Genomic DNA, 25889 nt, shown 5'->3' with positions numbered 1-25889 from the left:
TCTATCTCGCTTTTCATCCTGTCTCTGCCTGCTGTGCGCACACACACACACACACACACACACACACACACACACACACACACACACACACACTGTACAGTACATCTCCAGTGCTAGGCTGCTCCTCGTACCCTGTAATCTCTTTAAAGTCTATCCTGACTGCAATGCAGTTGAAGTTACCAGCAGGCTAGATGTTACAGGTTGATAACATACAAAGGGAAACATTTCCAGAGAACTTTTCCTCGGTCATACCAGTTGAACAGGGGCAGTTTGCTGCAGCATGAGTTTGCTATTCAGAAAACAAATGCCCCGTTGGGACTGCTCTACTCATTCCCTCACCAAGCTATGTTTATACAGTTGTTGAGAGACATATATGTATGTCTGCCCCCATTTCTCTGATATGTCCTTTCATCCATCTTTCCTCACATCACCTCTGCTTCCTCACCCGCATCCATTGTTCTCATCCATCCTGTGTAAGGCTGCGCTAACAGCTAAGCTATATTTAACAGCAGCAGAAGCTACGACCACCACCGTCACTCTGTGTGTGTGTGTGTGTGTGTGTGTGTGTGTGTGTGCACCCCACTGAAGCCCAACAGGCCACTGGCCAGCTGCTCTTTTATAATAGTAGATGACTCCGCACTCCCCTAAAGCCGGGCCTCTGTGGCTCTGTTCAGCATGGAAGCCCTGTGCTGAGCCGACTGCTGAATCAGGTGGAACAGGCGGGAAGAAAGGAAAGAGCAAAAAAGAGAGACGGAGAGTGGCGGGCGGCTGGCCGGAGCTAATGCTCACCGCAGACTAACGCTGAACCTCCCACACTCTGCTCTCTAACCCGGTGCGGAGCGGAGAAGGTTGTCTCCCGGCCCCCACTCTCCTTTCTATTCACGAGATTACCGCACCGTCAAACAATCATCAGAAGAGGCTGAGTGATATTTGATGCAAGTGAGGCACTCCACATTTGTTCTTGGTTCTTTCTTTCATTTCTTTTGTGGATTGAGCGTAGGGTCAGTGATCTGAGCGCATAGTTTCACAGGGATCATATTTCTATTATGTGGACAATCCCTCTTAGAAATTGAGTGACAAAGGCGAAGCAGGTTAAAAGCAGTGACTACATGCGCAGGTTGGTTCTCACAGGGAGGATGGGGTGTTGTGACGGGGGGGGGGGGGTCTTATGCTGTATAAAATGAAGAGAGGATACAGAAGTGCATAGGAATGTGTATACAGTATGTGCTGCAGGCTGTCGGTGCTGTAAAGGCAACTGAGTGGTCGCATATGTGCATGTGATCCCCCTGTGATCCCACACTCTCCTTTGTTTGCCTCGAAAATCCCCGAAAGAAGGAAATTCCAATCATTGATGTGCCCCCCCCCCCCTCTCCTCCACACACACCCACACATACACACACACACCCACCTATACACACACACACACCCACAGCCTTTGAGGATGTGAACGCGGCCACAGTCTGTGTTAAATGGGTTGGCATTGTGTATAAAAGAGAGGAAAGGCAATACCTGAGAAAGTTCCACTTCTTCTGTCCCAGGGACTTCCCTGGGGAGGAGAGAGTCGACTGTAAACACAAGCATTACCACATGTGGATACGTCATCAAGGGCGCCTTTGGAATCAGAGTGGATCAAAAGATTACCATAGCCTATGGGGGGGGTACACTTGGATAAATTGGCCTACACTGTACACTCATTTTAATCAACAGCGAGTTTTCTTTGCTTGAAAGAGCTTTAGAGAATTTTCATACATTGTGTAGCAGCATCATCAATGATGGGAAACAAATGCAATTTTGTGATGTTCGTGATGAAAAAATGTTTCATTTGTCATGACCATGTTCTCTGCGTTCCATGGACTGAAATGTCATTATCTGTACATTTCAAACATATCCGTGGGCCTTCATACATAAGGAGACTGTGTGTGTCACATTTAATCATGTTTCTAGTGTACTTGTGTGCAGTTGTGATTTATCTGGCTTAAATTAGGGATAGTATAATGTATATTTTATGTAAATATTTGTTTTCATTTGTTTTTATATGTTTTGTTTTGAAAGAAATGTAATTTGCTGTTTAACCATCATATTATGGATGGTTTGCATAAGCCTGTAGGGTAGTCAGTCACTACGTAGTCACTGAGGTAGTCTCAGCCAGTAAAATGAACAAGCCATGTAACCATTACAGTCTGTGCATGTGCTACTCCAATATTATCCTATCAGAACCACACCATTTACTAAATTCTAAATTTACTAAACTTTTTTCTTACTGAAGGTTGTTGTTTACATCATCTGTTTGGATAGAAATTCCTTTTTTTCTAGTATGAGGATTAGTAGTCAATTCAGCTTTGAAATCATGAGGGTATTTCATGTTTTGATTCATTTTAATCATTCATCTCAGGGTAGGTGCAGCTCTGTTCATTAAACCAATAGCCAAATCAACCGACATTCATTTTATCCTAGTATTTGAAAGAGGTAATTTTTTAGCATGTTCTTCGTCTCTCGGAAGATGTCTACTGCCGCGACGTGTCTTTCTCTGCTGCGGCAGCTAATTTGAATGTTCCCCAACTGAAGCTTTGAACTTCACTGACTTTGAACTCCCAATCCACAACCTGAGGAAAGGGGATGTGCAGCCGGGCTTAGTTCGGCAAACTTTTAATCGTCTTCCGTCTTAACAGAAATGCTACCAGTCATGTATCTTATTTGTAAATAATCTATGGGGAAAAGGCTGTTGGTTTGTGTGGCACCTCAGACACACATACAGAACAGTCATAGGAAAACACCCTGAAACGCGTGCACATGGAAACACATGCATTTCACGCATACACAAACCGCATAAGCTCATTCTATGAACTGCCACTTCAGCTCTGCTCACTGCGCATAGAGAAGAGCTGCATTGATAGACAAGGAAGAGTTAGACTTGTTAATGGTGTCTACTTAAGTACAGTAGGGAAGTGTTCAAGTGGGTACTCCTTCCAACATCTATCTATAAATTACAGGAATGTCTGTCTGTCTGTGTGTCAGTGTGTGCGTTAACTGCATATCTGTCAAACTGTTCATCCAATTGATTTCAAACTTGGCAAGTGTGACACTACAGGCAGCAGTAAGTGCAGTGTCAAGTGTGACGTTGTTTGGATAAGAAATGCAAAAGATATCTGTTAATATATCGTTAAAAGAAGAAAACAATAGCTTTGGCCCACCACTCTCACACACACAGCACTGTAGGCTACCAGAGAGGAGACAAGCGAGGCTTTGGCAGATGTGAATCAGTGTAGGCTACACGGGTACAAAGTTAAGCGGGTGCAGTGCCAGATGTGTGGATGATCATCATGTCTGACCTCAACAATAAAGACTGGCCCTGTATGCGATTTGCTTCCATAAAATGATTCCGCAGATTTGGAAGAACACGCCAACAAACACATTTCAAACACACTATTCAAAACGACGTAAAAATTATATGCAATAAACTGACACTTAAAATAGCCAAGGCTACTTTGGACTGTCTTTAGACAAACAAACGACAATTCCGATTGCAAGGTCCCAAATTGAAACTAGCGATAATGGTCCCGAATGCCACACATTCAAAGCATGACTTGCTACAGACAAGGAGTGGCAGACAGAGCGGCTACCAGAGATTGTTTTTTAAGTCACATTGTTGCACATTTCACATGCATCATTCCACAAAATGGTTTGTCTTCTCTACCACCAAGTTATTCAATAGACATAGTCTTGTGAGGCTCAGCTCACAGCTGTGAGGCTCATTTTGATCTGTAAAAAATGTCACATGCAGCCATAAGCTTAAATGCTGCTCACTGCACATTTATTATATGATAGACTAATATAATATTCAGTATTCATTATTGAATGCTTAGCTGGAATGATGTTTTCCCTATGATCCTATTTTTAAAGTAGGCATACCTGCGGGCATGTAATTGATTTGAGGGTGATTAATACATGTGTTTTACAATGAAAATTGAGTCTTTAAAGCACATCGTCAGCATCTGTCTCTTTTCTATAATTGTTCTGTGTTCTGTGCACATACTCAAATATGTTAAAGCTACATTTTGTGTGTGTATGTGTACTCTGCAGTTCTACTATTGATCGATGGCAAATTCCATCATGACTCACGCCAGGCAACAGGGGTATCTGAGCCCCTCAAAAAAGTACCCAGTGAAAATTCCTTTTACTATTTGTGAAAAGGGGGAGTAGAACATTCCACACTATATATCAGGGATCCGAATATTAAGGAAAAAACATTTGGAAAACAAATCTGACTGGATTAATTTCTATTCTCAAAGCTGCTGGCCACAGCAGTCCGCTGGTCCTAGTCCCATCCCCTTCTCCTGGCCTCTGCTTCTTACCGTAAGCTCCTTAAGGAAGTCATCTATCTGGGCCCTTGCTGCCTGCGATATATGCTGGACGGCTCAGCTGCTGCCGACTCGCAGGCCCCCAGCTCCATATTTACATAGCCCATCTCTAGGCCAGACAAGGTCATTTCCTAAACGCAGCCATTAGCTCCCCTATTTTAGGATGAAACGGCCACGGCTGAGAGTTATTACAGCACCCTCACCTCCTCCCCAGTCCACTCCCTTCCTTCCTTCAACCTCTTCCTAAGACCTCTCCCTACCTCCCTCCCTCCCTCTCTCGCTCTCTCCCTCCTTCTCTCTCTCCATCCCTCCCTTTTACCCCCCCCCTCTCTCTCTCTCTCTCTCACCTCTGGCCTGTGGTCGGCCGCACTCTCTCCATCACTGCAGTCCTGACCCAGGCCTCCTCATCCTTCAGCCCCAAGGTGTTTCTGTGAGATAGCACAGGCACCTTAGCCCACAGACTTCAATGTTTAAAGAGCAGCACGGCCCTAAGTAGGTTTAGAGCGCTGTGGCCTGAAGCATATAGGTTCACCACTCAGTCCTGACCTGGGATCACTCCGCAGTAAACGGAATGGCATTTTGTGTCAGCTTAAGCTTTTGAGGAGAATTGTTTAGCATTAATGGATGGCAGTGGGTTATAACTATGCACTAAAGCCTTAATCTGGGGCGTCAAAAGCAGGGGGTTTTGGGACAGGTTCTGTCTGTGCTGTGGCTCTAGATCTTTGTTGTGGTGTGAAAAAGGGGACACCGCCGTCTCTGAGCGAGGTTTTACTTGATAGTTGGAGCTCTTTTCTGAGGGTTACAGACAGCCTCCCGTGAGGACTTTTCACAGGTTTTTCTCTCAAGTGTTTGAAATTTTATGATTGAATGTGTGTGTGTCTGTACAGTACCTCTTTGTGGGGGAACGTGCGCACACACAGCATCGCGTGCCAGCACATGTACATGTGAGTAATGCATGATGCATGTTGTCAGGGAGGATTGTGACAGGTTAGCCAGGATGGGCCAAAGGGGGACCTTGTTATTAAATCGCTCTATGCCTGTAACTCCCCATACACAATTTATGCAAAAAGGAACTGGAAAGCTTTTAAGAGCTTCAGGTTGAGAGTCATCAGCTCTACAATGTAGCGGTCGGTATGCGGTGATATCCACTTCTCTCAGCTCTCAGTTTACAGCCCTTTCTTCCACTTGTGGGGCCTCCACTCGTGTCTTTTTATAGGGATTTCTTTTTTAGTTGGCCTGTGAGGTTCAGTCGTGACCAGAGCCGTAGGAATATCTCTCCTTTTTTTGCTCGAAACATGAGACAGAGCATCAGCATTGCCCAAGGAGAGGGATTAAAAGCGGTCGCAACCATGGTTTTAAAAGATTATTTTTGTCAATCTTGCAGCTCGTAGAAATAGGATTTGCAAGTCGTTTATTCATGGATAGTCCTCCTTTTTCGGGGGGAAAAAGGACCTGTGTATGACACCTCTCCCACCCACACACTTTCCTGAGTCATTACAATTCCATATGTTACTCTATTTGCTAAGTCATTTGCATGGGTTGTCAGTTCTCTGTGCGTAAGCTTGATTTGATCCGGTATTAATACGAACACATAAAAACACCCACCATCATTAGAAAGGCCCTGTTTCCCCTCTCATTTGCAGATGAAACAGCTTTGTCAAATATCCAGGGGTTATGGAAGTGATGACTCTCACGGTCATCAGCATTGCCAAAACTGATCTCTTTGCAAGAAGAAGCTTGCAGCAGCAGACCAGCACAGTATATAAGTATTGAACAGATGTTAAAGCAGATAACCAATTCCCTCTCTATCCCTCAATGCGCTCCTGCGGATTAGTGTATAATGTAAACAGAAAATCAACTCTGTTGTTTTGCTGACCCTGGGTTTCCTCTTATAGATTCCAAGAAAAGAAATATTTACATCTCTCGTATCTTCTTTGTTCTCCAGTTGGCTGGAATAATGCCAGCCGGCTCAGTGATTAGACTGCCCAAAGGTCGGCTTTGTCCAGCCGTGAGATGAGTTGGGTATTTCCGTCTTTCATTCGCTGGAATATTTCAGACAAATCCACAAGTTTTGGGCTTCCTGTTTCTGTGCTGCGAGGAAGACCCTAGTGGACTATGTAGCCTGTGATATCCTGCTGGCTTCCAAAATGCATGCTTGTCCCACTGCCAGCAAGCCCCAGGAAGCCTCCGACCCTCCCTTTGGGATTTTCAGGGATGGAGCATGAGACTGCGAGCACGTCTACAGTCCATCGAACCTCGCCAAGGAATTTCAAAACTGCCCTTCACCCCCCTCACAATACAGTTGTCGGTGACAAAAGAATTGAGCTGCATTTTTCTCCCATCTTCTTATCTCGACAATGTTGACACGAGTATCGCAGAAGCAGACAACAACAACCCCGCACCTCTCACAAGCACTGTCAGGGTCAAGGTGAAGGTAAGTATGTGGCGCATCCAACAGGAAGTAGCCCTAGTCCAAAAGTCTGACTATTTTGTTGATTAGAATTGAGACGAGATTGCTGTCTTCTTTTATTTCTGATGTGTAAGTTCCTCTTCCAAGAGTTGGGGCTCTTCTGAAAGCAGTAGACACAAGAAGTGGAAGAACAGTGCCTTGTCACTTGCCCAGTGTCCCTTGCTTCTCAAGCTGAAGATGAAGGAGGCCCATTCATGCATGCTTTATAGCACGCCATAATACCTAATGGGCTTCTAAAAATGGCTCTGTCACCTATCTGGGATCCACAGAGCCTGGGGCAACAGAGTGGGAGGGTGGAGCAGACGGGCTCCTTTTTGCATCCTCCACCGCTTATCCGATGCTAATGCTAATGCTAAGCTTGGCACTCTGCAGGACATAATTACTCCCCCAGATTATTGCCACAGGTGGCCAGAACAGCCCTCCCTGTCAACGCGATTCCATAGCTCCTGTCAGGGTGTCATCTGAGCTCTTGCTCCTCACCTTGAGGGGTAACCGCAGGGGTAGCAGATTGGCATTTGATGCCACTGAGTCACAAATGAGGATTGTGATCATCTTGTGCTTGGCTTGCACTAATGGACCACGGAAGTGTGTGGGAGGTTTTTTGGGAGGTTTTTTACACCCAAAAGCAGCATGGGATTTGGATTTAATACTCTGTCTGACACAAAGACGTTTTGAGCTAGTGGGGATGTCTGGCACATTGCTGTTGATGGACATTGTCCAAAGGCTACTTAACACATTCCCGCTGCGGTCATCAATGTCATCTGTCATCAATCCGACGTGTCCTTAATGTGTGGTGAGGGTGTATCATTGGGACACTTCAGAGTATAGGGCTTTAAACGGTACCAGAGTTTCTGTATGGATCCTTATGTTAGCTCCTGTGCATTACCCTGCCACAGTGAATGGATGGATGAATGCCCCCATTTTCACCCGGCACCGGATGTCACCTGTTATTCAGACTCCAGTGGCCACATCCCCTGCTCCGCCACATCCCCCCCACACACACACACACACAGTCCTCACAGAGCCAGTGTCCATTACGGCCCCGTTGCCAGCTGGATTAGATGTGCTAATCCCCCCCATTGTCCGGCTGCCACAGCTCCCTGCTGAATAGGAGAGGCCTCCTGGGCTAATGGAGGCGCTTTGTTAGCCTATTGACCAGCGAAGGCCCCCACATTGTGTGCACACGGCGGCCAGAGCTGGCTCAGGTGTACAGGACAGGGCTGTGGGAGCACGCTGTGTTTTTCCACCACTGAGCCCCACACTGCTAGGTGGTTTTGTTCAAGTGTGGGTGTTATCCCTCACAGCGGGTTATACGTTGACAGCCTACAGCTAGTCATGAATTATTGCGTATTGCTACAGTATGCCAGTTCAGATTATTCTTGTCGGCTCACACTCAAAGAGAAGAAGGTAAAAGGAGGGCATGCAAAGGCCTTGAAGAAAGTTCCAGAATAGTCTTTTTTAACCAACTTAAAATTGAAGAAAGTGCAGAGTTGATATGAGAGTTTGTTGCTGTAGGGATAACTTGTTTGCTTGTGGAGTGATCCTCCTCGTTGCACATCTCAAAACGACTGCCTCGAGTCCCCCACAGTTTCAGAACTAGGCCGTGCCTTTGCTGTGACACCCCTCAACAAAGGCAGCACTGATAATTCCCTTTGGAGCTTTGTTCTCCTCCTCACCCAGAAAGTATGTTTACACTGTAACGCTGCTTTGCAAAAAAAAACAAAAACAAGCTAGTGTGTGAAATCTTTTTGGCCACAGAACAAGGTCTGCTTGAATTTCCTCTCCCCCATTCCTCTCTTATTCCTGTTTTGACAGTGCAGAGTTGCTGCTGTGGCTACTGTAACTCGGCAGACGTGCAGAGACTCTCAAAAGCCCACAGGCCTCGGCGCGGCCGCCACTGCCCAGCGTGCGCTCCGGCGGCTGGCTCTGTGCGAGCGCGGACTCCACGCAGGGTTAGTGTCGCCTGCCCCGCTGGGAACTCGGCGCAGTCAATAGAGAGTGGGAGGGACAGTGGAGACAAAAAAACAGTGGAAGAAAACGAGTGGGAGAAAGAAAGAGAGCTTAATGGAGGGTGAGCAGTGTCTTTGTGTGTGTGTGTGTGTGTGTGTGTGTGTGTATATGAGTGAGTGTGTGTGAGTGAGTGAGAGTGTCCTTCTGCTGGTGTAGTATGCCAGTCTGACTCACCCATCATCAGTGGTGTTGCTATAGCAGCTTTGTGCACATGCTGAAGCCATGTGCTCCACCCTTCAGCCTTCCCCACCAGGCCAGGGCCCTGAACAATGAGCTAAGTGCCAGGGAAATTCCTACTGTGCGCTTCTGAGCCCAGTCTGGGCTGAGACCAGGAGAGGCTTATTGAAGGGCAAGGTTTTAGGATTTGGTGTTTGCATCCAGTTAAAGTAAAAGCATACTGTAGCTGGCATTGAATGTTCCCCAGTTTGGTAGAAAGATTGTGAGTTTTTATTTCTGTAAAAATATCTCTCTATCACCCCTCTCATATTGGATTCACCCACCGCCTCGGGATGTTAGCCTTTTTTTAGTTAGCCTTTTTTATTTATATGTGAAGAATTTCCTTGCTTGAAAATGTCTATCATTTCCCTTCTCACATGAATGGTTCAATCAGAGACATTCAACAAACTGGGGCAGCTTCGGTATTACATTTCCCAGAGCCATTCCTTGCAGTCCCATACATTAACTCAATTGCCGATGAGAATTGTATTAAAAGCTCGCAGAAATGTGCAAACATGTATGAAAAGCTTGTCACAAGCGATCAGTTCTCTGACATTTGAGGAGCTCCCTTTTCCAAGGGCCTTATGTAATGGGGAAAGTAACACCTGTGTGATCCTGCTCTCAGCTGCTCCTTGGGCTCTTATTTGAGGGTAACACAGCGTGACTTGAGCAAGCAGAATGACAGAAATGAAAACCATTTTAAATGCCTGCCATTTACTATTGACTCTGTTGTCATGTTTAAAATGAATGGGTTTTCCTTAGATAGAGGCCGTGGGACCACCAACTGTAGACTAAGTGTTTCACTTTTGTCTGTATATCTTGTGTTGACACGATTGTCAGAAGATAAGTTAAGCACACACGCTCTACTTACGCATGCCTCTCATATTTTGACAGCTTTGTGGAGGCTGTTAGAAAGGAAGCACAGGCTCCCAGGAGCAGGCTGGATTATGTAGTCATTCAGCAGTGATGATGTCACTCAGGCAGATGGATGTGTGCACTTGGCTTTCTCCCGTTCGTGTTAAGCTGTGTGTTTGGACTACAGGGCATGGTGCAGTGAAGGCTTAGCCCTGAGCCAGAAATGGCCTGTGCGGTCGCACACACGGTCGCACACACCGTTGCACACACATACACACACACACATCTCCCCACCCTCCTCAAGCTTGCAGCAGCAGACAGCAGTGATTCACTAGAAGCAGCAAGGAATGCGTGCAGACACATACACTCACACACACACACACACACACACACACACACACACAAACACACAGCTCTTCAGGGAAAATAAGAGGAGAGCAGACAGGCATGTCATTCGGATCCTAAACTAATCGTGTTACACGACTAGTCAAAACGCACAGCAACTCGCTGGACGGTCCACGTGAGTCACTCTGTAGGTTCGAGAAGTACGCTCGGAGAATTGATGCCACTTATCTCATTTGTAGGAGAGCCAGACCCATTTCCTTCAATTCACTTCCTCACAGTCAGACAAGCGTGTCAGACAGCGCCAGACTGTGCGATGGCTACAGCTCCTGTCCGCCCAGAGTCACTCCGAGGTGAGGGTTCAGAGGTTTGATGATCTAGTTACCGGACTGGAGTCTTGATGTCCCTCACAAGCATGGCTTTTGTGGCCAGGATCAGCAGCTTGTCTCCACAGAGAGCAAGAGCTTAAAGGGATGTACAGAGATTTCGGTTTATGAACGGAAGGCTCTTTAGCCAAGTCATATATTTCCGGTGGAGTGTCAGCTGTGTTGTAGCAGCATCGTCAATTTTGGGAGGTAGGCTAGCCGATGGCCGACACAGAAGGCCGCAGTGTTCAGCTGGTCAAGGGTGATGTTCTTCAACACAGCCCGACAGTAAGCAGCTAATAGATTGGGCCTGGCCTTGTAAACTGCCAGTCAGAACGATCAGATACAAACTCTGCCAGCTGCAGACACATTTATATTCTCCACCGCCCCCACCCCCAATACCTCACACTAGTGGTGAGCCCTAGGAAATACGTCACTACTATCTCAAAAAGGGGTGTAGTTTTGGCCATGCTCCATCTTGTCAGCCGGCTCTGTCCTGATATGTGAAGTGATTTCGATAATGTGGTGTTCTCTTCTGTGAAGTGAAACGGTGGAACAAACATGAAACGTGCTCCTGGAAAGACACCACGGTCACTCGTAATTATCAAAGCAGATGCTGCGGAAGCTCAGAGGAACCCTCGCTGAGAAAGAGTGTAAAATTATTCTCAGTGTTAGCACCTCTTAGTGTTCCTCAGCTACATGTTTCTATGGCGAAGCCGGCAGAGCGGTCGCGTTCAGCCCCATCCCTGTGTGGCTGCAATTAAAGTGGCCAGATTTTTCCTGTTTCAGCTGTTTTGCATGAAAAACCCAAATGAGCCGGGAGGGATTTGCGCTCTTTTCTCTGGAGAGGGGCACGGGCTTCTGACGCGTGTCCCTTTAACCTTCAAGCTGCTCTGCTCTCCTCCGCACGCTCGCTTCCTGTCCCTCTTTGTTTGGCTTGATTTTGTTTTGCTCTACAGCATTGGATCCAATGCCTCCTCTTTTATCCCTCCAGCTCACAGCTAATCCCCAAAACAAGCTCATTCAGGCCTTGTTTTTGTGCAAAAGGCCAGCCCGATTTTATCACCACTAATGGCCGTTTTCACTATGCAGGTGTGTGTGAGTATGTACTGTGTGTGTGTGAGAGTGTGTGTGTGTGTGCGTGTGTCTCTGTGTGTGTGCATGCTCTGTTTTCTTGCATGTCCACATGTGCTGTCAGCTTTTCCGTTTGCTCGGCTAAGGGGTCAAACGGCCTCGCCGTTTGAGACGGCGCTAACAAGCCTGCCGCTCGTCTTTCACATGTTCCTCAATCGTGCCTCCTCCCCTCCCCGTGGCCTGAGTCAGAGACAGAAAAGAACGCCGCCCCTATTAGGCCGACGGTTGTCTGCTTAATTAGTGACCGGCGTCAGCAAGAAACGCCGATGACTTCTCATTACTGCTCGGCACGGCGCGGCGATAGTCCCGGGAGATGACCGGCGCGGAAGATTAGCTCTGGCTCGAGCGAGCGAGGCGAACGGGCGGCCTTTCCCAGCCGTCTCTGGTTACTGACACGCTCACTGGTGCTGCACTGGCCAGCCTCGCGTTAACAGCCACTTTGATGTGCGCTAGCTTGTGCTGTCTCACTTTTTGCCCTTACCCTCTCTTGCTCCCTCCATCCCTCTAGCACTTAGCACTCTGCTTCTTTCTGCCCCCACTTTCTTTCCCTCTCAGTCTCTTTCTCTCTCTCTCTCTCTCTCTCTCTCTCTCACACTTTTTATGTGGCTTTTGTTCTTTTTTCTCTTATGTATTTGTTTCTTTTTGTTTCCTGCTCTCTTTCTCTCATTTTCTTTCTATAAAACGAGAGGGCTGACTGTTTAAAAATAATGAAAAGCCCTCGGCCTTTGTTGTTAGTGCTTCCGCTCAGGGACTCCTTCTTTCTTTCTCTCTGTTCTTTTTTTGCCTGTGATCGTTGCTGTTGTTGCTGTGATGGCCCAAGAACTGTAGAGGCTGATGCATGCCAATTAGATGTAGTGTGTGTGTGAGAGAGAGAGAGAGAGAGAGAAAGAGAAACAGCAACTCAGCAGTTAGTTTGGGATGCACTTTTCGACTTCTGTTTCCACTGTAGACCAGGGCCACTGATATGTATGCAGCCATCACCCTTTGTTATGAATATCTGGGTTCTTTTTGGACGGACAGCACAATGCTTTTGAAAGCCGGCGGGGGATGAACAATGCTGTTGTCATAGCAGGCCGATGCCTCACAGTGCTCCGGAACATTCTAGCATCGGGGAGAATTTCTTTGTTGAGGTATAGGTAGATGAGCTGTCATACCTGGCAGCGACCTGTGTGATGTTGTGATGTCAGATGATGTAAATCTCCTTGATGGACAGGCTGTGTGTGTATTTGTGAGTGTTTGTGTGTGTGTGTGTGTGTGTGTGTGTGTGTATTTTTGTGGTATAAACAGAGGGGTGTGTGTGTGTGTGTGTGTGTGTGTGTGTGTGTGTGAATGACGATGTATGGGGGTAGGGATGACCTTGGCCCTGGGCACTGGCTCTGTCAGTCAGTAGTCTCCCGACACCGCTGGCCCCAGTCGGCTCCCGAGCGACACATCATCCTCTCCACTGCTCCGCTGCCTGCCACTCTCCACCTCATCGCTTCTCTGACTCTAGGAACACCACACCCCCACCCCCACCCCAGCACAACCACGCTGGATGTCACATGCTGTCACTACCCTCCAACTTTTCTTTTGTCAGCCTAGTAGCCTCGCATCCTCCCTCTCATCTCATCTCTCTCTCTCTCTCTCATCTTATCTCTCTCATTTCTCCCTCTCTCATTTCTTTTCTCTTCTCTTTCACTCCTTCACTCTGAGAATGACAGGCTCTCTTCTATTTGTCCTTCACTCTCTTTTCAAAGTCAGCGTCTCCCATGCGGTGACAGTTTTTTCCCAAATTCTCTGTTTTGCTCCTCATTTATTTATTTGCCTCTGCTCCTCTCCATCCCGCTGCACCTCAGCTCTGCCCCCCCCCCTCTGTTAGTGTGTGCAGTGTGTGGGGTGTTAGTGTGTGCAGTGTGTGGGGTGTTAGTGTGTGCAGTGTGACTGTGGGGTGTTAGTGTGTGCAGTGTGTGGGGTGTTAGTGTGTGCAGTGTGTGGGGTGTTAGTGTGTGCAGTGTGACTGTGGGGTGTTAGTGTGTGCAGTGTGTGGGGTGTTAGTGTGTGCAAGGTGTGGGGTGTTAGTGTGTGCAGTGTGACTGTGTGGGGTGTTAGTGTGTGCAGTGTGACTGTGGGGTGTTAGTGTGTGCAGTGTGTGGGGTGTTAGTGTGTGCAGTGTGACTGTGTGGGGTGTTAGTGTGTGCAGTGTGACTGTGTGGGGTGTTAGTGTGTGCAGTGTGTGGGGTGTTAGTGTGTGCAGTGTGACTGTGGGGTGTTAGTGTGTGCAGTGTGTGGGGTGTTAGTGTGTGCAGTGTGACTGTGTGGGGTGTTAGTGTGTGCAGTGTGTGGGGAGTTAGTGTGTGCAGTGTGACTGTGTGGGGTGTTACTGTGTGCAGTGTGTGGGGTGTTAGTGTGTGCAGTGTGGCTGTGTGGGGTGTTAGTGTGTGAGTGTGTGGGGTGTGTGCAGTGTGTGGGGTGTTAGTGTGTGCAGTGTGTGGGGTGTTAGTGTGTGCGGTGTGGCTGTGTGGGGTGTTAGTGTGTGCAGTGTGGGGTGTTAGTGTGTGCAGTGTGGTGTGTTAGTGTGTGCGGTGTGGCTGTGTGGGGTGTTAGTGTGTGCAGTGTGGGGTGTTAGTGTGTGCGGTGTGGCTGTGTGGGGTGTTAGTGTGTGCAGTGCAGTGCAGTGCGGTGCAGCTGGCTGGCTGTGTGGGGTGTGCAGCTGGTGGTGGGATGCTCCTGGTATTGCAGCTCTGCTCGACTGTGCTGCTGATTGCCTGGCAGGCAGGGCCGCCACGCTGACACCTCGCTCCAGACTGCTCTACTCTTTCGCTCATTCACCCTCTCTCCATTTCTCTTTCTCTCCATCTCTCTCTCGGTCCCCCATCCTGGTTCTGTCTTTAACTATATCTGTCTCTCTCTCTCTTTCTCTCCATCTCTCTCTCTCGGTCCCCCCATCCTGGTTCTGTCTTTAACTATATCTGTCTCTCTCTCTTTTTCTCTCTCTCTCTCTCTCTCTCAGTCCCCCCATCCTGGTTCTGTCTTTAACTATATCTGTCTCTCTCTTTCTCTCTTGGTCCTCCAATCAAGCAGCAGAGTCACTGTCCAAAAAAAGATTGCTGCTGAACACAGCTGCTGATCACCACACACACACACACACACACACACACACACACGTGTGTACGCTTTCCCCACCTTGTGTGTAGTCTCTGGGGGACAGCTGTGTTTTTGATGTATAAATCATCTCCCCTCCACCACCGCCACTCTGAGACTCCTTAATTAATGACCCATCTGTCCGCACCTGGTGAGTTTGAATTTCAAAACACTGACACACGGAAGCGCTCTCTCTCTCTCTCTCTCTCTCTCTCTCTCTCTCTCTCTCTCTCTCTCTCTCTCTCTCTCGCTCTCTGTCTTTCTCTTGCTCCTCTTTTTTGGACCTACTTCTTTCGCTGTTTCTCTTTCGCATGCTGATGCAACGCACCGTCTTATCGAGTAAGCCCCCGCCGAAATGTCCTCCCATTATTGCGAGTCTTTTCACACACAAACACAGCTTCCCATCTTGCACACCTGCACAGGACACAAACACACACAAACACACACAGACAGACACACACACAAACACACATGGACACACACACACACACACACACACACACACACAAGCATACGCTTGCACGCTCGCTCTCTCTCTCTCTCTTACACACACAGCCGCACATGCACAAAACCTCCTCCACCCACACACAGGTGGCATAGCGTGCAGCTCCGAAGGACACCGGCGGTCCTTCGTCCTCGTCGTCCTCCTCCTCTTCCTCGTCCTCTCCGTGCCAGCTGCATGAGTCCAGGGAGGGTCAGGGGCAGATAAGTGAGGTAGGCTGTGTGTGCCGTGCGTGCGTAAGGGCTGTTTGGAGTAAGGGCTGTGTGTATATGTGTGTGTTCGTAGGCTTTTCAAGTGAGCCCGGGCAGAGTTTCAGAAGCGGTTATGGAGGCATCAAAGACAAGCGCCGCGGTGAGTCACCGGTTGCCTTTTTTTCCAAATCATTGTCCTGGATGTTGTTTTTATTTTTTGTTGGTTTCCTTTCTTTTTGTCTCTTTTTTTATTGTTGTAATGTTTTTTTCTGTGAGGGGAGACCGCTTTGAGCCATTTTGGGTCCAGGTGGACCAGGGCTTTAGAGCCTGTGTTTCCCATGCATGAATAGCTAGCTTCAAAAAGGCTAGTGCCACACTCCAGGTTTTCTCCCGCCTTTCACTATTTGTTGTGTTCTCTATCGGGGGATGGAGGTAGGTGGGCACTTTTTTGTCTTTTTTTTTTTTGCTTTGCTCTCTCTCCTTTTTGTCTTTTCATCTTAAGCTTCATGTCCATCTCTCCAGCTCCTCGGCACCTCATGCCATTCACTGCGATGCTAGTTGATGGTTTGGCAGATCTCCTACATATAGGATGACATAGGAATTCCTCTCGCTATGTTGACATTCTCGTTAGGGCTCAGTAATTAGTCTGCCATATACAGGAAGATGATGTTTACTGATGTTTTCAGTCGTACGCCTGGGGAGCATGACAGACACCTGTCTCAGCCGTGCTGGAGGGTTGGATGGAGTTGCTCTTGACTGGGTAGTTTTTATCCCTGCAACCATAACAAACATTAGTCATTGGAAAGGCACATGGCGTGTGGGCTCACACCTCCTGCTTTGCACCGGACTGGCCTGGAGCAATCTGTCGTCGGGAGCCGACACCTGTCCATCAACACTCGGCAAGGCTGCGGCTTGCGCTGTGTGTGTGTGTATGTTTGGGTTTGTGTGTGTGTGTGTCTGTGTGTGTATGTGAGAGAGAGCAACTGGTTTTGGCTAAGTGGCGATAGCTGCCGAATTAGGCTGTTCCTTCCCACCCCCGATGTGAGTGCCTGCCAAGTCACAGACGATTACCCCCTCGTTACAAGGCAATGATTTGCTGTAAGGCTACTTGCTTGCTACCCAATCCTTGTTTTTTTCTGTACGGAGGGATGATATGGGTCATTTCTTCCCACTGGAATGGTATCACCGTGGTAATTATATTGCCAGGGTTTGCATGATGAGTCTGGTGGTTTCCAGATTAGGGTGGCAGGAGAAGTGAAGGCAGCAGGAGAAGTGAAGGCAGGAGAAGTGAAGGCAGGAGAAGTGAAGGCAGGAGGAGTGAAGGCAGGAGGAGTGAAGGCAGAAGGCAGGAGAAGTGAAGGCAGGAGAAGTGAAGGCAGGAGGAGTGAAGGCAGGAGAAGTGAAGGCAGGAGAAGTGAAGGCAGCAGGAGAAGTGAAGGCAGGAGGAGTGAAGGCAGGAGAAGTGAAGGCAGCAGGAGAAGTGAAGGCAGGAGAAGTGAAGGCAGGAGAAGTGAAGGCAGGAGAAGGATTGTTGTCTGTGTCATGGGGGAGGGTGCTCTGAGGCGTCTCCCGTAAGCCTATAGCACGGCTGCACTCATCCAGTGCAATGATAGTGCAGAATTCAGCCAGCGTTTGAGCCAAATCTGGATTTCAATGATGTTTAATGATGTGTAATTCACTTGCACCACATTCTCTATTTTCAAAAGAACATGCAGTGTGCCTTTCCATTTCATCATATCTTGATTTGAAAAATGACCTAATTGAACATCTTTTCTTTTTCATTCAACTAAGAAATAGCTTTTTTTCACTTATCTGTACGCTTTCTGTTTTTTCTCTCTCTCTCTCTCTCTCTCTCTTTCACTCTCTCTCATTTGCAGCAAACCCTGGAGAACAACCTGACCAATCTGGTGAAGAGGAACAGCGAGCTGGAGAACCAGATGGCCAAGCTCATCCAGATTTGCCAGCAGGTGGAGGTGAGTGTTGCCAGAAACCGGCCCAGCTCACCCAGACACTGGCCATTTGACTCTCCGAGGTGGAGCTCATTCTTCATCCCATCCCTTTCTCTCTCTCTCTCTCTCTCTCTCTCTCTCTCTCTATCTTTCTCACAGACACTCTCTGTCTCACTCTCTTTCGCTCTCTTAACTCCAGCTAGCTGTGGCCGGCTGGTAATCATGAGAACATTGATCATGATTTGGGAGCGCATATGACTTCCAGCTGAGTTAAGGGCTAACAGTCAAAGCTGTCTTCTCCTCCTTCTTTTGTCTTGCTGTTTTCCCTTTTTTCTTTTTTTTTTCATGTCACTTTTGCACAAACTTCCACTCTCGTATTGTTTCTACTTCTTCAGGCAGTTTTTTACAGTGTGACACTATCTTACACTAGGAAGAGATACGATTTACTATCTGTGTGTGTGATTCTGTCAAAATGGGGAGACAGTAGCCACCAGCAGCACACAGTAACACACTAGTCCATTGCCTCCGCACACACACACACACACACACACACACAGAGGTACACACAACCTTGTCAGACTCCACAGATTAGAGGACCTTGCTGGTAAATAACAAATGGAGGTCACTCCCAATGAAAACATCAGCGCTTGCACTATCTCTGCTGACATCTAGCAGAAAGGTATATCAGGCCCTCTGACAACCTTCCTATGCGTATGTAAGGCTTCGGAGCTGATATGCCCTTCCTCAGATAGTAAATATTGATGACTGAGACATTTGATATGGATTTTCCAGAGCGTAGATAGCAGTGCCTGTGGCAGGACAGACAGCATTTGCAGACGATGCGTGCAAGAAGCAGAGGTATAAGTGCAAGAGAGCAGCGACAGTTCCATTGATTTCAAATAATTTCATTGAATTCAAACTTTGTGTGACTCATTCATCTCTATTGCATTGTCACGAAAAGCTAGGCTCTGAAATCCTTTATGTGATTTAACAAAATTGAGTTATTGGGTGGAATAAATGCATTGGGAATATTTCAGATTTGATGAGCAAGAAAGATTAAAGTGCTAAACCACATTCTCATTTTTAAATCAAGTAAAATAAAAGAGCAGCCTTGCGCTTTAACTCGAGCCCTCATTTAAGGCCAATAGGGAAAACATGGTGAGTTGAATCTGGGACAACAGCATTTAATGACACTGTCACAACAAGCGTCCTTGCACGCGCTGGAAACTGAGTCAAGTGACAAGTCATTGTTATTTTATTACCCCTATTAGGCAGGACCCTGGGAAACGGCTTGCGTAGCCAGCAGGTTTGTGTCCTTGCGTGAACCTAACAGAGGAGGGCATAAACATGGCTGGTTGACAAGCCCGAGGCAGACGGAACCCGAGGCAGCTGTGTCTGAGCACTACCCAGGGTTCAGAAGAAATAGGCAAGCGACGCAATTTGAGGTGGACAAGGCATGGCACCGCTGTAGCACGCCACGTCTCCGCATGAGCCACATGACCTGTCTTTGTAGGTGTCGTTAGGATAAGCTGGCTGGTGCTTGGCAAGGTAGCCAACTCTCTTCCAAGCCGCACGGCCTCTCTCTTTCCACATCCTCCCCTCCGAAACTCAGGCAGTTCAGTCAATCATGCTGACGCTAAGCTTCGCGTTCGCAAAATTGGCCACGGGATTAAGGCTTAAGGGTAAATCCGACCCAGGAATTCATACGTATTTTTTTTATATCACCGAGAAGTGCTGTGTGCTATGCTGAAGCTATGCTAATTTGTCCCAGATCTGAAGAGTGTCATCTTGCAAACCTGGCCCGCCTGGTTCTCTCAGCACCTCTACAGTCCGCCCCCTTCACCCTCTCCTCTACATAATTCAGCCGTGCACACACCGCACTGAGCATGTGCCACGAGCTGTGGGCCCAATTATCAGAAGAAACATTTCCCCTCTCTGTGGCCGCTCTGCAGGTAGCCAGCAGCCGCACCTGAGCTGCGCTCAAAGGCATAGTGAATTATTCAGCACGCCGATGATACACTCAACACAACACATGCAGCGTGGCACGAGGCAGCCGGTCGGCGGAGCTCATGCGGCCGTGGCAGGTGGCGTCTGGAGGAGGGACGGGCTCCCAGTGAGGGCGCTGCTGGGCTGGAGTGCGTCCACCCAGAGAGGCCCGCTGGGGAGAGAGGCAGGGGGTCCCTGCAGAGCTCTGCCCGCCATCTCCTCATGAGAGGAGAGGGGAGCCACACGCTGGAGGTTTTCGCTTTGGCTGTCTGTCTGTCTTGTCTGTGTGGGTATGTGTGGGTATGGTTGTATTTGTCTGTGTGTGTGGGTATGTTTATGTCTGTCTGTGTGTGTGGGTGTGTTTGTGTCTGTCTGTGTGTGTGGGTGTGTTTGTGTTGCTCAGCTCTCGCAATTGAGGGCTTTTAAGACACTTCAGGGGTTGCCATGTCATGTCGGCTTGGTCAAGTGTGTGCCTTTTGTGGCACTGAGGGTCATTTTTACTTATTTATTGCTACTTTTGCACTGAACAAGGAATGCACTTAATTTCGATTGTACCTGTGACAATGACAAATAAAGATATTTAAGGCCTGAGCACCGACGGTGCGACGAGAGGTGCGAAGCCCTATTGTTTTTGGAAAGATTATTATTATTATTTGTTCACCTTTTTGCTATTTTTGAGGTGGTTAACATGGATGAAAAGTCTTGGAATTTGGCACAGACATCTGGTATCTCAATGGCTACACAGGCATAAAGGCTTGGCCACGGGCGTGGCCTAGGGACTCTGTAGCGCCCCCTTGATCCAGTGGTTGGCACATTCTTTCAGCTAGACACACCAAGTTTGGTAGGTGTGTGTATCTCCCCAAGATGAACAATGCATTAGCCACGCCCAACAGGAAGTGAGGTATTTGGGATTTTGTGCGGACTAAAATGTGATGAATTGTGATGCCAAAAGAGGTGCTTCCCATTGGTAAAAACGCATGAAATTTGGCACACACATCAAGAGGTACCGTGAATACACAGGGGAAAAGCCTTGGTACTGGCCTTGGCCCAGGAACTCCATAGCGCCCCCTTATGTCACTGTGACTTGTGGTTGGCATATCGTTTCAGATACACACACCAAATTTGGTGAGTGTGTGTAACTCCCAAAAACAATCGACTTTTGTATTAACATGCCATTAGCCACGCCCACAGGAAGTGAGGTAATTGGGATTTTGTGCGTTGTGGACATGACCAATTTTAACATACTCCTCCTAGACGGTTGATCCGATTCATATAGCACGCATGGCTTGAAATGTTTTAAATTTCACAGGTTATTGAATACCATGGTAATGACAATATTCACAAGCTCATAATCCATATTTGGCATAGTGCCACCCACTGGCAACAAAAAGAATGACAAGAACACTGATGTCACATGATAGATTTGAACGTAATCCTCCTAGACGGTTTGTCAGATTCATGTGAAATTTGGCAAATATGATGGCAAGATGATACTGATGTTAAATTGCGACGGGATTTTTGATTATGTTGTAATATGTCATGATTTTAATATCTCACCATATAAACAGGAAATGTGTCATAAAGTCACAGTGCATTGAATGAATGGTCTGAAACTTCTCAGGTTAATAGATATTATGATTATGATGATATCCAGACACCCAATGGGCCTGCCTTGCATTGCGCCCCCACCTGGTCAAGCAAGTAAATGTGCCAGAAAATAACATGCAAAAACAAATAACACACACATCAAATATGTACATTTTAAAAATGCACCACGTCGATGCTTTGTTGGATTCTGAAATGTCACGGGTTGCGGCCCGCAGGTGCTCGGGCCCACCATTGCCGCTTGCGGCTATATTCTATTCTATGCCATTACTGGGCCACATTCAGCTGATTCCAGAAAAGGGAAAAAATACTTTTTCCTACTCTTGTGTTTTTATTTTTTCATTGTGCTCTTCAAGAAGAGTGACTAGCCACTGAGTGAAAGCAATCCAGTCAGCTTACTCTAAATGCGCCGATAAGATGTCCCAGCAGCACTGAACAACTCTTTAATCCTGCGGGAGCCGTCGTGGAGAGAAAGACAGCGTTCCCGGGAATGCCGGTTCCCCACAGGCAGTCCAGCTTAGGCTTGTTTTTCCTCGTCTCACCGTAGAGCTAACCGCGTGCCGCTTGACCACCTGTGTTTTTTCTTTCCTTTGGCGGACAAGTTTATTTTGATACGTCCCTGGTCAGTGGCTGCGCCCGTGGAAGTTGCAGTGGGAAGCATAGTACACACACACACACACACACACACACACACACCTCACACAGTCATGCAACTTTAATGCAGGCCCTGGAGTCTGTACACCACACAGTGAGAATGAGAAGAGACACATATCCAGTCGGGCACTTAGCTGCTTTTTGGTGTCTCAGTAACCTTACACAAGCATTTCAAAGTCTCCCCACTCTCTCCAAGTATCTCTCTCTCTCTCTGTCTCAGTCTCTCTCTCTCTCTTCACTCCCCTGGTTCAGTCTGTCTGGACTGGAGTGAAAACCCACAGTAATTACTCTGGAGCCAAAACAAACAAGGTCACCATACAGTGTGATAGATGCACTCTAGTGTCTACTCTCTCACCTCCATCTCTTATCATCTTCTGGGACTGTGCTGGAGGGAGAGAGAGAGAGAGAGACAGAGAGAGAGAGGGAGGGGTAGAGAGAGAGAGACTTGAGAGGGACTCCAGTGCTCTAATGAGCGCAGCTTATTAATAGAACATCAGTGCCACGTCCTGCTTTCTAGCGTGCTGAAAGGTGGCACTTCTAAGAAGTCGAGGTGGGAGGTGAAGGACTTCCATTACAGCAGGTGTTTATGCTCCCTGTCTGCAGTTGGCTGGATGTTAGCAGAGTGGCATTATAGCAAGCTACGGGCCCCCATCACATCCAGTTTATTCTCCTATGCTTTCACTGCAGGAGAGCTTAAGTCTGACATATCCCCTACGTAACGCGCTGCCGACTTATCCCCCCCTCTCTGTCTCTCTCACACACACACACACATACACAAACATGAACACACACACACACAAACACACACCTCTCTCGTCGCAAGCTGGGCTCCTCCTTGCTGCCAAAGCCCCGGCCTGCTGTTGACCTGCCGGTGAATCTGCCTAACGTGTCTCCGGGAGAGACGAATGCGCGCGGCTGTCAGAGACAAAGCGGCCTCCAGACAGCCGTGATGGCGGGCCAGAGGTGTCGCATGAATCTCCACCGCCGCACGGGCCCGCCACTCGGGAGGCTTAAGGAGCCGACGTGGCCGCCGGCCGACAGGGAGGGAGGGAGGGAGACGCCACGTGTACGGGAGCTGTGGTAGAGCCACATGGAAAATGGCAAAGCGCTGGGCACTTAACGTGCCCGTGGAGATCAGAGCTTGAAAGATACGAGGACAAGGGTGTGTATATCCCAGAGAGAGAGAGAAAGAGAGGGAAAGAGAGAGAGAGGGAGAGAGAGGGGGGGGGGTAGGAGAGTTGATTTATGTTCGGGGGGGGAGGCGGGGTTGCAGTACAATGTCACCATGGCCTCCTGGGAATCTATCAGTACCCGAAGAAAGGGGGCTATCAGTCGTCTCTGTCAGTGACTCTCCCAGGGTGCGGGGAGATCGTCCGATAGGCAAGTGATGGAGCTGCTGCCGCCCACAGGAGAGCCGAAGAGCCAATGCTATGCCAGCTAATTACCAACCCTCTCCCCCCCGTAAAGCAGGAAGCCTGAAATGGAATTAATGGTGTGTGTGTGTATGTATGTGTGTGAGTGGGTGGGTGAATGAATGCATGTTTGCGTGTGTGTGTCTTTGTGCGTGTGTGTGTGTGTGTGTGATTAATACTGCTTAAGTGGGTTTTAACTAGCATAATGAGCTTTGTGGAAACATTGCCGTGCTGTGTGATAGAGGGGGAATCAGGTCACTCTCTGGTCTTTGATGGGAAGTCGTAACCCTGTGTAATTTAGTTTTTCTATGGGTAGGGGTGGGGTTTGACAGTGGGAGGATTCCCACCATTGAAACACGAAGATCATTTTCATCCACAGTACCACAGAGAGAGAGAGTTGGTCTCTCTACGTGTACGTTAATGCTGCAGACACACAGACATTCTCCAGTCATTGATCTTACAGACTGTCAGAGTTTCATCCATCCATCTCACGTCCAGCTCACTATGTGAACCAGTACCATCCTTTAACCTCCACTTTGACTTAGCAAATAAGAAAACACAAAATATGTTAATAAATTACATTTCATGAGCAGGCAGTTTATATTAGGTTAGGGATCGTTGTGACATTACGAAGTGATTAATGAATGTTATGTAATTCTTATGTAATTAAAGCCATGCAAGTATGTGATTAAAGTCATGCAAGTATGTGATTAATTCCATACACTTCTCTTGTCAGGACATAAGCAGTACATTTATGAATTAGTATTTTAATTTTCTAAGGACGGAATGAAAAGGGAAGGCATTTATCTTTCCAGGCATAAAGACAGCTGAGCCACCTGTACTGAGTATGCCTGTTCTGCTCTGCAGGTCAACACTGCCATGCACGAAGCCAAGCTGGTGGAGGAGTGTGATGAACTGGTGGAGATCATCCGCCAGCGGAAGCAGGTCATCGCTGTCAAAATCAAAGAGTCCAAGGTACCGTTCCCACACAACAATCACAGCCTCCTCCTCCTCCTCCTCCCACACACACACACACACACAGCCATATCAGCCAACACATCTCCTCAAAGCTCAGAAAACGCCTGCTTTGGAGGCAAAGGCACCCCATGACAAGAGCGGATTCTTTGGTCCTCTCACAAAGGCTTGGTCTCCACAGACGTTGCAGACAGACAGATGAGCTGGTTTGAGCTGGTGTGCGGTGCCTGTCAGCAGCGTATTTAGCTCATGCAGATGGCGCGGCTGCGTCAGCCTCCGCGCTGCTCGTCAGCACCTGTCTCCCGCCCCGGCCGCTCCACAGAGGGCTGTCATAGCCTGTCGCCGCGCCCGCTAATGGGAACGGATGGCTGACATTTGGTGTGACAGCGACAGACTCTAAAGCACTTTTGCACGGCGGCACCCCTGCGCCTCTCTTGGGGAGAGACTTTTGTTCGGGGGCTTTTGATGTAACCCCAGATTTCGCAAAGAGAGTTTAGCACAAAAGAGGGGGGGGGGGATTTGGTGGGAAAATGAGGGTGGTTTGCTCGGATTCACAAACCGGGCGATTGACTCTTATGAGATAGCAAAGGTCTGAAACTAATGCAGGAACAGCGTTGGAGGCCCACAGACAGGCATTCCTGTAGCAGAACCCAGATCAAAGAAACAAGAAAGAAAAGCAAAAGTAGCCACATATAGTTCACATTGCCCCACTCAAAAGGCTCTCTCCACCTCTGCAGCTCTATCTCTGTCAGCTTCCGTCCCTCTCTCTCTCTCCCTCTCTCTCTCCCTCTTCTTCCATCTCTCTCTCCCTCCTTGCCTCTGTATGTTTTGCTGTTCCCAGACCTAGGCCTCCTTAATCTGCCACAGCACTAACAAATGCTGGAGCAGAAGGCAGCGCCTCTTTCTGTATCAATCAATCAATCAGACAGACAGACAGACAGACAGAGAGATATGGCAGGCATGCAGACAGGGCCAGACCAGGCCACCGAGTCTTTCATCTGCTGCCCCTTAGGCTGCCGCTGGCACTGCTGGAGCTGCTGTCACTCAGGCTCCAGTCACAACACACCCACAACTCCTCTCCCCTCCTTTCTCTCCCCTCCTTTCTCTCTCCTCTCCTTTCTTCTCCTCTTCCCTCCTCTTTCTCTCCTTTCCTCTCCTCTCCTTCCTCTCCTCTTCCCTCCTCTCTCTCCTCTCCTCTCCTTTCCTCTCCTCTTCCCTCCTATCTCTCTCCTTTCTTCTCCTCTCCCCTCCTCTCCCCTCCTCTCCTCTCCTCTCCTCTCCTTTCTTCTCCTCTCCCCTCCTCTCCTCTCCTTTCTTCTCCTCACCTCACCTCTCCCCTCCTCACCTCTCCTCTCCCCCTCCTCTCCTCTCCCCTCCTCTCCTTTCTTCTCCTCTCCCCTCCTCTCCTCTCCTTTCTTCTCCTCTCCCCTCCTCTCCTCTCCTCTCCCCTCCTCACCTCTCCCCTCCTCACCTCTCCTCTCCCCCTCCTCTCCTCTCCTCTCCTTTCTTCTCCTCTCCCCTCCTCTACTCTCCTTTCTTCTCATCTCCTTTCTTCTCCTCTCCTTTCTTCTCCTCTCCCCCTCCTCTCCTCTCCTCTCCTTTCTTCTCCTCTCCCCTCCTCTCCTCTCCTTTCTTCTCATCTCCTTTCTTCTCCTCTCCTTTCTTCTCCTTTCCTGTCCTCTCCTCTCCCCCTCCTATCAGCTCAGCCTGTCTCACTGCTGCTGCTGCGGCTGATGCTCACATGA

The 25889-nt window shown here is 48.3% G+C and overlaps 1 protein-coding gene across 6 annotated transcripts in view; it reads left to right on the top strand.

Moving 5' to 3' along the window:
• The window catches only part of mid2 (midline 2), a 98238-nt gene that overhangs the window by 55258 nt on the left and 17091 nt on the right, over positions 1–25889 (top strand). For 5 of the 6 annotated variants that reach the window (XM_076292377.1, XM_076292375.1, XM_076292374.1 and 2 more), the window contains 3 exons: positions 15658–15723; positions 17441–17536; positions 24037–24144. In XM_076292377.1, the coding sequence (XP_076148492.1) occupies positions 15658–15723; positions 17441–17536; positions 24037–24144 (270 nt within the window). The remainder of the gene's footprint in view (positions 1–15657; positions 15724–17440; positions 17537–24036; positions 24145–25889) is intronic. The other variant, XM_076292378.1, reaches the window with a different exon arrangement.

The sequence above is a fragment of the Alosa pseudoharengus genome, unplaced genomic scaffold (genome assembly GCF_046254945.1).
Source record: "Alosa pseudoharengus isolate Yale_2024_CS ecotype anadromous, Long Island Sound unplaced genomic scaffold, YU_APseudo_1.1 YU_APseudo_1.1_scf_19, whole genome shotgun sequence".
Taxonomy (NCBI): Eukaryota; Metazoa; Chordata; class Actinopteri; order Clupeiformes; family Clupeidae; genus Alosa; species Alosa pseudoharengus.
The sequence above is the reverse complement of the archived record's forward strand: the minus strand, read 5'-3'. Positions and strand labels throughout refer to the sequence as shown.